At 48.5% G+C, this 14626-nt stretch overlaps 1 protein-coding gene across 1 annotated transcript in view; it reads right to left on the bottom strand.

The window, feature by feature from the left end:
• EPHA1 (EPH receptor A1) overlaps positions 1 to 9364 on the bottom strand; it is an 81980-nt gene extending 72616 nt beyond the window's left edge. The window contains exons 1-2 of the mRNA XM_065412449.1: positions 9268 to 9364; positions 3209 to 3276 (exon numbers count right to left, since the gene is read on the bottom strand). Coding sequence (XP_065268521.1) covers positions 3209 to 3276; positions 9268 to 9364 — 165 coding nt within the window. The remainder of the gene's footprint in view (positions 1 to 3208; positions 3277 to 9267) is intronic.
• Positions 9365 to 14626: the final 5262 nt, after the last annotated feature.

Here is a 14626-nt window from a genome sequence, read left to right as displayed (position 1 = left end):
GTGGTGGCAAGGCAGGGTTAAACAAAATAGTAATACTGGTAAAAGCCCTAGTGTGGATGCAGTTCTGCTAGCTTATTCTGCTTCTTAAACTGGAATAAGTTATACTGATATAACTGTGATCACACTGATGGGGAGGAGAGGGGGGAATTGCATAGGAATTGTCATGCCCTGTAATTGTATTCCCAGCTCCCGAGAAACATAGAGAAGGGACATTATTTTAGTTGCTGCTCTTTGGATAGGCATTACCAAAGCCGGCTATGCAGGCTTATCCTATGCAGATGAAGATATTATCTTGGTGCCAACTAGTGACACCCTTCCTGTGGTAATGGCATGTGGCTATGTAGCACTTAATTTTATGCATAGTGCATCTTTAACTTTCTGGTAGTCTGCTGAAGGCACCTGCTATTTTGTGTTCAGTTCAGACATTACGGAGAAGACAAAAAAACATGCCGTCTTTTCATAGAGTCTTTATTTTTGTTCTATTGTTTATTTATTTTTGATCTAAAACAAAAGTCATTTTACAGAGAGTACATGATTGCTTTGTTTGTACATAACAGATAAGAACAGAAGAAAACCAAGCACTCTGTGAGATGTGTAAATGCCAGGTCAGAGTTTGTAGTGCTGGCAACTAGAAAAGTCATATTCTGATTTGTAATAATAATAGATCTAAAAGCACTTTAAAAATGAGGCCAGTAGCCTTATTCCCATTTTACAGATAGGGAAACTGAGGCACAGAAAGAAGTGACTTGCCCAAGGTCACTCAGCAGGCCAGTAGCACAGGCAGAACTACAACCCTGGTCTCCTGAATTCCAGTCTAAGGCTCTATCCACTAGACCAGTGATCACCAACCGCTCAATCATGATTGACTGGTCGATCCTAGAGGATCTCCCAGTCGATCGTGATCTCCAGTGGTGCAGCGTGGCTGCCGCTAAGGCCTATCCTGGCCCCACGCCACTCTTGGAAGCAGCCAGCGCGACCCTGCAGCCAGGGGTCTCCCCCTGCACGCTGCTCCTGTCTACAAGCACCGCCACCGCAGCTCCCATTGGTGCTTGCAGAGAGGGGCAGCTCATGGAGCCACGTGCCCTCCGTCCCTCCCCCAGGGACCGCAGATGTGCGTTGGCCCCTTCCGGGAGTGGTGTGCGGCCGGCGTAGGCAGGTACCCTACCTTAGCCTCACTGCGCCCGCCGCCAACTGGGAGCTGCCAGAGGTAAATGCTGCCTGGCGGGAGGCTGCACCCAAACCCCCAGCCCTGAGCCCTCTCCAAGAGCCAGCACCCCAAGCCCCACCCTGAGCCCTCTCCCACAGCCAGCATCCCAAGCCCCCTCCTGCACCCCAACCCCCAGCCCTGAGCCTCCTCCCGGAGCCAGCACCCCATACCACATTCTGCACCCCAAACCCCCTCCTGCACCCCAAGCCTCAGCCCTGACCCCCTCCCAGAGCCAGCACCCTCTACCCCCTCCTGCACCCCAACACTCTGCCCCAGCCTGGAGCCCCCTTCTGCACCCAAACTTCCTCCCAGATCCTGCACCCTGCATCCCCTCCTGCACCCCAACCCTCTGTCCCAGCCTGGAGCCCCCTCCTGCACCCAAACTCTACTAGAGCTTGCACCCCTCACCCCCTCCTGTACCCCAACGCCATGCCCCAGGCTCAGCCCAGAGCCCCCTCCCACACTGTGAACCCCTCAGCCCCAGCCCAGAGCCTGCACCCCCTCCCGAACCCCAACCCCATACCCCAGCCCGGTGAAAGTGAGTGAGGGTGGGGGAGAGTGAGCAATGGGGGGGGGGGGAATGGAGTGAGTGGGGCGGAGCTTTGGGGAAGGGGGGGGGCTCAGGGAAGGGGTGGGGGTAGATCCTAGTTGCCCTTAGATTCAAAAAGTGATCTTGGGCATAAAAAGGTTGGAGACCACTGCACTAGACCATACTGCATCTCCCTGGGGCAGTCTCTCAATTGACTGTTCACAGTCAATTAATGATCCAATATATTCAGTTTACAACCAGTAAGGCCCTGAGAGGGAGTGAACAGAGAGTCTCACTTATTTTCAAATTGTTCGAGATTCTTCAAAATCATTAAGAATGGAAGTAGTTCTGTCATGGGTATTTCAATGGGGGTGGGAAGCACACACTGTACTTGCAACAAGGGACAGAGGAACTCAGGTGACAAGATAAGACATCAGTTTTATTCTTCCTCCTCCTGTATTTAGATTCAACATATGAATCCATTTGAAAGATTTCTTATTTAAATAACAACTGCCAATAATCACTAAAAAGTAACAACATTATTATATTTCCTTAGTAATGGGATCCATGGCACGGGACTAACAGGGGGCTGCAGGGCAGGACTGAGGGGCATTGGCAGAGCTGTGAGGGGCGCTCAGCACTGGAATAGCAGGGGGCTGCAGGGCAGGACTGAGGGGCATTGGCAGAGCTATGTGGGGAGGCCAGGACTGAAATACAATGGGGAGCTGCAGGGCAGGACTAAGGCTAAGACTAAGGCCACATTTGCGGCACTTGCAGAGGCATTGGGAGCGGTGCATTATGGGCAGCTATCCCAGCATGCAAGTGGCTGTAACGTGCTTTTCAAATGGGGGGTGGGGATGGGGTGGAGTGTGACAGGGAGTGCGTTGTGTGTATGAGGGGGCAGAGAGAGTGGGTTTTTGGGGGGCTGAGACCATGTCAGCATGCTGTCTTGTAAGTTCACACAGCAGTAGACCCCCTCTCTCCCCCGCCTCTCTCTCACACACTGCATTCCACACTAATGGTTGCTTTGTCTCGGAGCAGATAAGCAGCCGACTGTCAGAAAGGGAGCTTTCAAAGGGCATATCCGCATTCCTGCAGTGATTCAAAACAATGACAAGAGTGGCCACTTGACTTAAGGGGATTATGGGGTGTTTCCGGAGGCCGATCAAAGTGCAGTAATGCAACACCCCATTCACACTGGTGCCGCAGCGCTCCAGTGGGGGCGCATCCAACGTTATTCCTCTCGCCGAGGTGGAGTATCAGGAGCGCTCTAGCTGTGGAGTCAGAGCGCTCTATGTGCCTTGCCAGTGTGGACGGGTAGTGAGCTAGGGTGCCCATGGCTGCTTTAATGCGTTCTAACTCGCAAGTGTAGCCAAGCCCTAAGAGTCCCTTTTTGGAATTGATCCTTGATTTTTCTCCACGGCAGACAATACTCCAGAGTTCTGCCCTTCCTTCCCCAGCATAGTACTCACCCCTGTTTCTGGAGGATCTGGAAGCCAGCCCAGTTCACTCTGTGCAGTGCTTGTGTCCAGGAGATTCACTGCAAGCCAGAAGGAAAGGATGAGAAACCCAACTCCCACGGTTTATGGAACAGGCATAGAGAGCCTTCCCATTCTGTCACTGCTTCTTAGGTCAGTACTGCTTTTGACTTTCCCCATTCTATTCAATGTGACTGTATCCAGGTCATTCAGCAATGTCTGCAGTTCTGCCCCACAATTCATAGCCACATCATCTCTCCCCAATTCCTTCTTCTCCAGCCAGGAAACGAGCATGAAGAATCTTTGCCTTTGTCCCCAAAACCACACTTTTCCCTCAACCCACGCAACAGCACAGCTAGAGGGAGGATAGCAATAGATCTCAGTAACACTGCAGCTACCCAATATTCTTTCCAATCCACAAACCCAGGCAGCAAAAATCAAGAGGAGCCCTTCGTGAAGCCTAGCAGAGTAGGCTTCCTCTCAGTGTTTCCCCACCCCCTTAAATGGGTACAGGATGCTGGGATGAATTAAAATGGGAATTCAATGCCCCAAAACTGGCCTGGTAATGGAATCCTCTCCAAAAAAAAAAGAATCTCCCTTCAGAACAGGAGGACAGAGGGCTGAAAAGAGATAAGTGCTGAAGTGACTGAACAAATTACCACCACAAAAGATCAATTAGTGTTGCCTCAGGGAACTAACCAGGGCTGGGGAAGGAGAGGAAGGAGGGTCATGGGAAGGTACAGTGTAAAGAGACCACATGAAGAGTGTAACCTCCACTGCATCAGTCACAGCAACCAAGAGCCTTTAGCAGCTAGTTTATGGATGTATCATCTCCCCTACATATGGAGCCATCCAACTGTTATTTTGTTTTTGTATTTAAGTTTCTAGGATTCTTCCTGTCTGCAGGGGAAGCTGTCATTTTGCATTCAGCCCAGATGTAGCTGGTTGCAAAGAGAGACAAACACCATTCTCTCTCCCTCTCCCTCTCCTGCAGTCTTTACTTTGGTTTTCTTTTCCCTACTGAAATTATAGAGCTTTCTTTGTTTACGGCAAACTATAACAGTGAAAACTTTATCAGTGCTTTGAAGCTGCAAAGGGCTGTACTAACATTAACTAATTAATTTCCAGGACAGATACAGGACAGTATCAGCCCTAATTTGAGTCTCCAGCGGGAGTGTTTCTGTCAGCTGTGTTTTAGTATGGACTGTCCACAACCACCCAGTTTCTCTCCTCTCCCTCTGTATTTCTATGGGGAGATGCTTTAACTCAAAAGATCTCCTCCATGTTCAGGGATGGGAATAAGAAAGAAATTTACAAGCTTTATCTCAGCATTCACTTTCCCCCATATCCCAATATCTCCCTCACTAACCTTCCATCTCCCATCCCTCATACCCACGGTGTTCAACTCATCTTCTCTCCTTTGACTAACCTTCCATCTCCCATCCCTCATACCCACGGTGTTCAACTCATCTTCTCTCCTTTGACTTTTGCATCCTATGACCTCCACCTTGCATCCCTTTCCCCTCCAAATGCACTGCCTCAACTGCTTCAGGCAGTAGTTAACTCAGCAAGTGTGCAAGGTCTGCAGAATGCAGTATTGCCACTTCTCATGGTTTTCTCATGAGCCTCAAGCTGTTTGGTGTTTTTCTTAGTGTCTTGACTCCTAGAAAGCATGTGATTAGGTGAGAATCCTGCTTTCAGTTTAGTTTCCATCCCTCATGGTTGCTGTGAAAAAAATGAAAATGTGATCTGAGTGCAGGGGCGGCTCCAGGCACCAGCGCAGCAAGCGCGTGCCTGGGGCGGCAAGCCGCACGTGCGGGGGTGTGTGTGTGTGTGTGTGGCCTGCCGGTCACTGTGAAGGCGGCAGTCAGGCACCCTTCGGCAGTGTGCCTGTGGGAGGTCCGCCGGTCCCGTGGTTTCGGCGGCAATTCGGCAGTGGGTACGCCGAAGCCGCGTGACCAGCAGATCACCCGCAGAAATGCCGCCGAATCCGCGTGACCACGGACCGCCCGTAGGCATGCCGCCGAAGGCCGCCTGACTGCCATGCTTGGGGCGGCAAAAAACATAGAGCTGCCCCTATCTGAGTGCACCCTAAAATCTTGGGATCTAGAAGCCAGTCTCATGATTTTTTGAGGCTTGGCTCATGATTGTTGAATGCTTTTATAGTTGGCAATCCTGAGGCCAGGCCTAAAATATAAAGCTTTGCTGGCTATGTTGGCCAAGGTATGAAGAGGAGTGTTCCCTGATCAATAGAGCTGTGCTGACAAAAGCCCCTAGTGTAGATACAGTTATACCAGCAGAACTGCACTCTTCCATGGATTGCTTGTTTTTAGGCTTGGAAGGATTAGATTTTTATTGGTCAATGTTAGTAACAATTCACACAAACTGATGAAAAAATATTTCCATTGATAATCAAAATGTTCAGTTAGGCAAAGTAAAAAAATGCTGCTTGAGAACTTACTAGAGTTTGATTTAAGGATATTTACTTTTTATAGGTTTCAGAGTAGCAGCCGTGTTAGTCTGTATCCGCAAAAATAACAGGAGTACTTGTGGCACCTTAGAGACTAACAAAATTTGTTAGTCTCTAAGGTGCCACAAGTACTCCTGTTATTTTTACTTTTTATATTTTGCTATGTGATGTTGACAATTTGTGTTTTAGCAATTATAAAGCTTTAACTTTTTGCATCTCAACATCTATTGTCATTAAATAATTATTGTCTGGACCCCCCCCCCCCATAATTTTCTACTACTGTGAAAATTTAAATTGATAAGCATTGAAAAACTGCTTAAAAATAAACATTGCTATTATCCATCTAAATGATCAAAAAATAAAACCTGAATCCCACTAAATCTACTGGTTTGTTTGGGGTGTGGGTTGTGTCCAGGAATAAACTATACCAGCAAAGAGTAGGTTTGCTGGTATAAGCTGCATCCTCACTATTCCAGGTCAGCTATACCAGCAAAGCGCTCCTAGTATAAACCTGGCCTGAGAATTACACTTTTGCAGCACAGAGAAAAATCCCTGAAGATGCCCTGTCGATTTCCACTAGCTTCACTCTGAGGGCCATATCCAATTGGACTGGGAAAGAACTCGGGGTGATAAAGTGCCATTTAAAGAGTCAGAATCTCTCTTTTGCTGCCCCTGACTAGATCAGTGTTGCCTGCCAGTTACAGAACAAGGATAGAACAAGGAGCCATGGTCTCAAGTTGCAGTGGGGGAGGTCTAGGTTGGATATTAGGAAAAACTTTTTTGCTAGGAGGGTGGTGAAGCACTGGAATGCGTTACCTAGAGAGGTGGTGGAATCTGCATCCTTAGAGGTTTCTAAGGCCTGGCTTGACAAAGCCCTGGCTGGGATGATTTAGTTGGGGTTGGTCCTGCTTTGAGCAGTGGGTTGGACTAGATGACCTCCTGAGGTCTCTTCCAACCCTAATCTTCTGTGATTCTATGATTCTACAGCCAGCAGAGTGTAAAGTGCAAGAGAGAGCATGTAAGAGACGTGTGGAATGAGGAAGCAGGGCATGGCCCAGAATCAGAGATAGGGCCATGAATCTTTGTACCCCTCCCTTCTTCTTCCCCTCTCCACTCTATTCCCTCTGGGACTTTTGAGGAGATAACACTTCCACAGTACTGGTAGTCCCAAATCCTATCTGCACGAGATGCTCCTCACTCCAGTCACTTCCTAGAGGACACAATATCTACCCCACACAAGTAAGGGGCAGGATAAAGTGAGGGGGAAGAGACAGTTTTTATAAGGGTAAGGAGAGGAGAAAAATACTGTAGTGAGCAAGAGAGATTTAAGAGCTTTCTAGGCAAGGACAGGACCCAGCTGTGCGGAAGCTCATGCTGCCTTGGAGTGCCATCTGGTAGTACAGGATAGTTGCTGTGAGTTGTGGTGGGAACACATACATGCACTGCCTGCCCCCATGGACAGTGCACCATCAAGGCAGGTCTCCACCCACAAGGCTCACAATTTGGATGCTGCATGGAAGTGGAGGGAAGGTAGCGTTGAGCCACTGACCTGCAAAGTTAATATATTAGGGGGCAGAGGGCACACTGGTGGGGCAGAGAGCTTGGCTGCCCATCCCCTAACATGTGGAAGTCTCACTGTTATACGGCATATAGTGAGGGAGAGAATCTCTCCAAAAGAAATAAAGGCCCCATCCACACTGGGACCCAAACAGAGTCAGGGGATATGACCAGTGGGGATGAGTCCTGTTAGGGTATGTCTACCCTTTGGGCTGGGGGCACAATCCCCAGCGCAAGGAGACATACCTGCACTGGCTCTGATTGAACTAGTGTGCTAAAAAAAAAAAAATGTAGCTGCCGTGGCTGGCATCAGGGGCTAGCTGACCCAAGTACCTATCCAGTAGAGACTCTAGGCATATACTGTAGCCGCAGTGGAGAGAGCAGCTAGCTGCCCTGAGTCCATGCCAGCTGCCTTGGACGGATACATACTTGGGGAGGCTAGCCCCTCCTGCTGCTGTGGCCTCATTCTATTTTTAGAGCTCTAGTTTGATCAGAAGCAGCATGGGTATGTCTCCTCAAGCTGCAAATTACATCCCCAGCTCAAAGCATCTCAGGGCATGTCTACACATGCTCTAGGATCTGGACTTGAGGAAGGGATCACAGCCACAACCAAAACAAAACAGTCTGAGGCAGGTGAACTGTTAGTGAAGGGGGCATGGCAGATGTATTTGAACAAGTTATCCAGTCCCCAAAATGTTATCACCAACTATTCTTCCAACAGACAAGTCAGTTCCTGGAGTTCACTTGGAGCCCAACTTAGGTTCTAATCCAATCTGGCCCTCTCGGTGACAGATACAGCCAAACCTGTCTAGAAACTTATTTATCCGGAACCCTATTTAAAGTGTGTCTGAGAACCACATCCAGTATAAAGCCCAGAGCAGGGCCAGAGAGAGGCCCATACCCTAATCCGCACAGAGGTGGAAGGCTCTTCTAGTTGAGTGCTAGGGGAAGAGCAACTCCAGTAGGAGAGGAGAACACTGAAGCCCCTCATACAAATGTGCAGAGAAAGGTGACAGAGACAGGTAGTGTAAAGGAGGGTCAGACAGTTCCACAAGTTCACTTTAACCTCACAGAAAGGTAGAGAATCATTCCCCCCACACCCTGTTCTACGCAGGTTCAGAATCCCTCACAAGCACCATACTGTCTAGGAGTATCTATCACTACATCTAGCAAAAGGGGCTAAGTGGGAGAGGAGGGAGAAGGAGCTAAGCAGGAAAGGGAAGTGGATCAGAGGCAGGCCAAGAGGTGGAAAGGAAAGAGAAATGGGAGGGGGGAAAACAGGGATCAAGGGGAAGGCACAAGGCAGGGTAGATAAGTTGTGCAGAGTAGATGAACCCGCGTACAGGTTCCTCGCCCTGCCACAAGGAAGTGGAAGGGGAGACCAGTACTGATGGGTTTTCTAATGCAGAAATCTCCACAAGAGCTACAAATCAAACAAAAACTGTTATTGCTGAAAGTGTTAACTCCCCCCAGTCCCCAGAGAGATTCCTCAGGGAGACGGGGAGGGGATTTATTCATTTGGTTTGTGTTTGAACTTGTAACCCCAGAGCTTGTGTTAAATGCAAAAGGAGAAAAATCCCTTCTGGACCTACAAATGCTTTAAGATGTTGTGCTTAAAAATGACTGGGGGGAGGGAAGGTGCAGTTCCCTGAAGTTGCAGCAACATGACTGCTTCCCCACGCACCTGGAGTGTGATAATTGTTTACAAAGTCACAAAGAAAAGTAAGGAGTCAGACGTTAGTTTCCTGAGCAAACCCCACCTGTCAGTCTCCCCACACCCCTCCACATACACAATTCCCTGTCTTAATTTTACAACTCCCTCCCTCCCTATTCCGGTCCCCCTTTGAGGAAGGCCAGTCCCAGCCCCCTACAGAGGAGGCTCTCCTTCCCACCCCCCACCTCCCCAGGTCTCCCAAGGAACCTTCCGTTCCCACCCCTCTCTCAGCCAAGCTGTAGGGGTTCCTGTTGCTGGAGGCAGAGCCCTGCCCAGCTCCCGGGGGATGGGGAGGCCAGGCACTATCCTTACCTTCTTTCCCAGGTATCTCAGGAGGCAGGAAAGCACAAAGCAGGAGAAAGAGCCCAGTGGAGAGACTTGTCCTGCTGCCAGAGGATCTCAGCTCCATAGTCCCCGGGGAGGAAGCCCTGCTCCCAGCCCCTTGCACCCTGGGTCTCTGCTTCCTTGGCTCAGGCCCTAGACACTTGGCACTTGCTCCCTGTGCGTGAACTGCTCCTGGAGCCTCCTGACGGGAACGCACACATTGCAAAATCTGCCTGCCTGCCTGGCCCGGAGTTATGATGAAAGACCAAAGCGAGGGGTGGAGAAGCCAGTTCTCTCCCTATCCACTTGCTGCTTTACCTGCTCTTTAAAGGGGCTGGTTACAGACTTCACATCTGGCAGGCAAATAAATCCACCTTAAAGGCAGCCAGCCGCCTATTCCCGGGATCGTTCCTCCACCCGACCTTTGCTCCAATGCTGTGCATGGCTCCTGGATGCCACCTTCTGGGCTAGTGTTGCCACAGTCCCCATCCGGGGTTAAAGCAATGCGTCCTGCAACCTGAAAGTTGTTCCAGCTGCTTCTTGGTGTGACCTCTGTGAAAGGGCCTTAGCTGGTCAGTGTACTCCATTCCTTGACAGAGCACTAGGTAGAAAAGACTTTTGTTTGGTTTTAGTGTGTCCTATAGGAGATACTGGGACTGGAACATCTAAATGAGGAGATAAATCACAGAGGATGACATTGAAACCTTTTGAGTGCCTGGACTGTTTCTAAACACACAAATCACTAATATCATGCAAAACTTTCCTGCACTGTTCATAGGTAATCCACTAGTCAGTAAAAACATCAAGAAGTCCGGTGGCACCTTAAAGACTAACAGATTTATTTGGGCATAAGCTTTCGTGGGTAAAAACCCGCACTTCTTTAGATGCAACAAGTCAGTGTCTCTTAGGCCAGGTCTACACTAACCCCCCAATTCGAACTAAGGTACGCAACTTCAGCTATGTGAATAACGTAGCTGAAGTTCGAAGTACCTTAGTTCGAACTTACCTCGGTCCACACGCGGCAGGCAGGCTCCCCCGTCGACTCCGCGGTACTCCTCTCGCCAAGCAGGAGTACCGCAGTCGACGGCGAGCACTTCCGGGTTCGACTTATCGCGTCCAGACAAGACGCGATAAGTCGAACCCAGAAGTTCGATCGCCAGCCGCCGAACTACCGGGTAAGTGTAGACCTACCCTTAGTCAGTGTCTCTTACCATCTTCCCTTATGGCTGAGCCACAGAGAATGTAGCTGTTACAGCTGCAATTACTGAGCCCGATCATTAGCTCTAGCTAGGGTGACCAGACAGCAAATGTGAAAAATTGGGACGGGGGTGGGGAGTAATAGGAGCCTATATAAGAAAAAGACCAAAAATCGGGACTGTTCCTATAAAATTGGGACATCTGGTCACCCTAGCTCTAGCTGTCGATACACATGCTTTTATCTTTGCAAGTCCCAGTTTCAGGCCCTGGCATTGGCCAAGATGGCAACTGTCGTACATGGATGGAATCTGGTACCGGCAAAAGCAGCAGATGGGGCTGGTTTCTCAATAAGAAAGGCCAAAAAGCAGGAGGGAATAGCAACAATCTTGGCAGATAGGCTGAATGAAGGGGGTGGTGGGGAACTCTCTCCCTGTCTAGTTTTACCAGAGTGTTTGCTCTCTTAGGCCTTGACTCCATTGCGGTTTGCCCCATTTCAGCTATTGTTGCAGCTGCACCAGTGTAAAACCCAAGCGTAGACAAGAAAAGCTGCAATTTACACCAGTGGAGCTTACCCATTTCAAGCTCCATCAAATCAAATATTGCATCTTGCCTTCTTACTCTAGGGGTTTGCACTGGTGCAGCTACACCAAAGGTGGGTCATCAGTATCTGAAATTGGGGCAACCTCTATAGACAAGGCCCGAGACAGAGATTGTGCTGAGGAGATGGAAGGGGAGAGAACCAGCATTAGGAGAGGGGAATTGCACTGGGGATGATGATTCTAGTTGGGTTCAACAGCTGGAAGAAGTCACAGCAGGGGGAGAAGAAGAGAGAGAGCTGAGGACTCACTTTCAGGTCCTTAGCGCTGTAAGAAGTGTGTCTGTGTATATGGTGTTTTCACAGCTTCAGAAGGACACTCCAGAAATTCTAGAAGCAAGTTTATCAAACAGCCAGCCCTCTGATATGACCTGTTCAGGAATTTCCTGTCCATGGCTCCTGTACAAGGTTGTCATTTCTCTATGTTGCCATTTCATCAGCAAGAGCCAGCCAATTATTGGGAGTCTGAACAACAGGGTTTTGGGGTCTTAGCTAGTTAGTGTATGGGGCATAATGCCAGGAATAGCATCAAGTGGCTTTACTGTTGCTTTAAGTGCTGGAATTTGCTAGCTCTTTGTATATATTTTCTACCAGTAGCTCACTATCTTAGGGTATGCCCAGATAGTGAAACAAAACACCCTGTGACCCCACATTAAGACCTGGGCTGAGGGCAAATAGTTTAATATAAAACAGGAAATGAACCCAACCATCCAAAACTCAAACCCAAATGATCTTTGATGGTTGGGGAAAAAAGTTCAGTTATGTTTCCTTATCATCCATCCTGTTCACTGAATGAGGCAGGACCTGTGGAAAATAGAATATGCAATCATGCAGATAAAGACTGCAAAAATACATACACACATAAGCCAAAATAAGGTTGCACGGGAAAGCTTAATTCTGGCATTTCCTAATTTGAGTGCCTGACTGTGAAGCCTCAATAGTCTTTTAAACATAGTTAGCATGTCATAGACATATATTCAGCAATTTTTTCCAGTCTTTCCTCACTCACTTCCTCCAACCACATGATCACTTTGTTGCTGTTCTTTGAACACCCTGATTTGTCAGTATCTTTGTGGGAAATGTGGTGCCCAGAATCAGGGATTGTATTCTAGATGCAGGTGCATCACAGCCATATAGAAATGCTCCATTGACATGATGCCTTTGCATGTACAGCTCAGAACGGGATTGTCTCTCTGCAGTCATATCACATTGCTAAGTCATGTCTAGCTGGTGCCTAGTACTTTTCTGGATGATCAAAAATAGAATCTATTTGGTGTCTTATCACCTCTAGGTCTTTCTCAGTATCACAGCTTTGCACATTCCTTCCTTCCACTGTGTATCTCCCAACCCCATTCAAATGTATTAGTTTCATATTTCCAATTTGCTTCTTAGTCTGTTGTTTTTTGCCCAGGTTCCTAGGCTCTGTAGGTCTCTTCTAAACTATTTTTCCAGTCCTTGTTAGTGTTTGCTGTTCCTCCTGATTTCAGTAACATTTCTGAATTTCAGTGTTCTGTTTGCTCACCCTTCCAGATCATGACTGATGATAAATAAGACAGGGCCCAACACTGCTCCCTGTGGTTCCTCGTTAGATACCATTCTCCACGTTGATACACTGCCATTTATCACAGCTCTTTCTTGACAATCATTTAGCCAGTTCTCAAACCCTGTGACTGCAAGTTGGAATTAATTTTTCAGTTAAGATTTTATGACAGACAGTACTAAATGATCATCCAATTCTCCCCTGCAGGATACCAATATTCCTACTTAAGTCTAAGGCAGTTACTAATATCCTGGGGAAGGTGGGGGAGGAGGAACAAGACCCCAGCTGTAGGGCCTGTAATACCTTCCCCATATCTGCTAATTTTGTAACTGACAGGAAAACAAGACAGTTTTCCTTGCAATTTCTCTCTGTCAACCCTTACTGCTGTCTATTTCAAGAGAGTTTCTGTCCTTCCTTATGTCCCTGCCCTTCCCTCACCCCATACCCCACAGCATACCTTTCCAGTATTTCTTTATCTCTGAAAGTTTCCTAGCTGTCTGCCAAGCAGTACCTTAGTAGTTTTACTGTCCCCTGCAGAGGATGGACTCTTGGCGCCATCAAGTGGCTTTAAATTCTCACTGCTGTTCACCTACTTTAGCCTGAAGGTGCCACATTATTTAAGGTAAGTTAATTTCAAAGAGAGGCAGATTCTTTGCCTTGTTCTGCTCTCTTCATTCTCAGACACACTTGAGCATTCAAAAATCATAAGTCAAGTACACAAACCATGAAATTGGCCCATAACCAGGAGATTATTTTTAAATTGTATTTCTTGTTATTTGCCTTCTGGTTTCTTTACCTTTAGGGTGCACTTGCTTTGTGTTTTCAAGCTTTTCTCTGCAACCATGAGGTCTAGAAATTTACTTCTAGAAAGGAAGCTGAGATTTTCATGCAATCTTTTGATTCCATGAGCTGAAGCTTTAAGAAATACATCAAAAATCACAACTTGCAATAAAGTCATAAGAGCTGGTAACCCTGGAAGCCATCTGCAAGTTCTCCCTTGGGGATTCACTCAACACCCCAAGTACTACCCTCCTGTGGGTGTAGTACTGGCATAGCTGGCTCCTATACCTGCCTATGCTGTGTTCTGGGGACATGAACAAACTGTGTCCTGGCTAGTCCCCGTTGGCATATGGCCTATTGAGGACAGTTGGTGCAAATTAGAGCAACCCCCAGGCCGCTTTAAACAGGGCTGAGGCAGAGAAACAAGTAGCTATAATTGGCTGTTGATTCAAACACGAGTTTAAAATCTAAGTACACCTGATGTGCTGGGATACCACTTACCTGGGATACCACTGAGCCCACCTGTTCTGCCAGCCTGGGCACCCTTTTTACCTGTCTTGCTGAGCAGGGCCGGCTCCAGCGTTTTTGCCACCCTAAGCGGCGGAAAAAAAAAAAAGAAGAAGCTGCGATCGGCGCTCTACCGCTGCTGCTTCATTATTTGGCGGCAATTCGGCGGCAGGTCCTTCCCTCTGAGAAGGACTGAGGGACCTGCCACCGAATTGCTGCCGAAGAGCCGAAGAGCCCCTTTCTGTTGGCCGCCCCAAGCACCTGCTTGCTGTCCTGGTGCCTGGAGTCGGCCCTGTTGCTGAGCCAGGCTATTAAGCCTCCTCCAGCACACATACACTGAAGCAGGGCCACACCCAACTGCAGAACGACACAGACACTGAGATCAGCTCTGGGAAGATTTAGCTTAAGGGACTTGCCCCAGCACTCAGGTGTCCACTTCCCTTGGAGTCAGGGCCGGCTCCAGGCACCAGCTTGCCAAGCAGGTGCTTGGGGCGGCCACTCCGGAGAGGGGTGGCACGTCCAGCTATTCGGCGGCAATTCAGCGGACGGTCCCTCACTCCCGCTCGGAGCGAAGGACCTCCCGCCGAATTGCCGCCGCAGATCGCAACTTTTTTTATTTATTTATTTATTTTTTGCGCCGCTTGGGGCGGCAAAAACCCTGGAGCCGGCCCTGCTTGGAGTGCAGACCCAAAGGTATATTATGAAATCTGCCTCCTCCCTCATTGTGG

Source organism: Emys orbicularis, chromosome 1 (assembly GCF_028017835.1).
Source record: "Emys orbicularis isolate rEmyOrb1 chromosome 1, rEmyOrb1.hap1, whole genome shotgun sequence".
NCBI classification, from domain to species: Eukaryota; Metazoa; Chordata; order Testudines; family Emydidae; genus Emys; species Emys orbicularis.
This window is presented reverse-complemented; position numbering and strand designations above follow the sequence as displayed.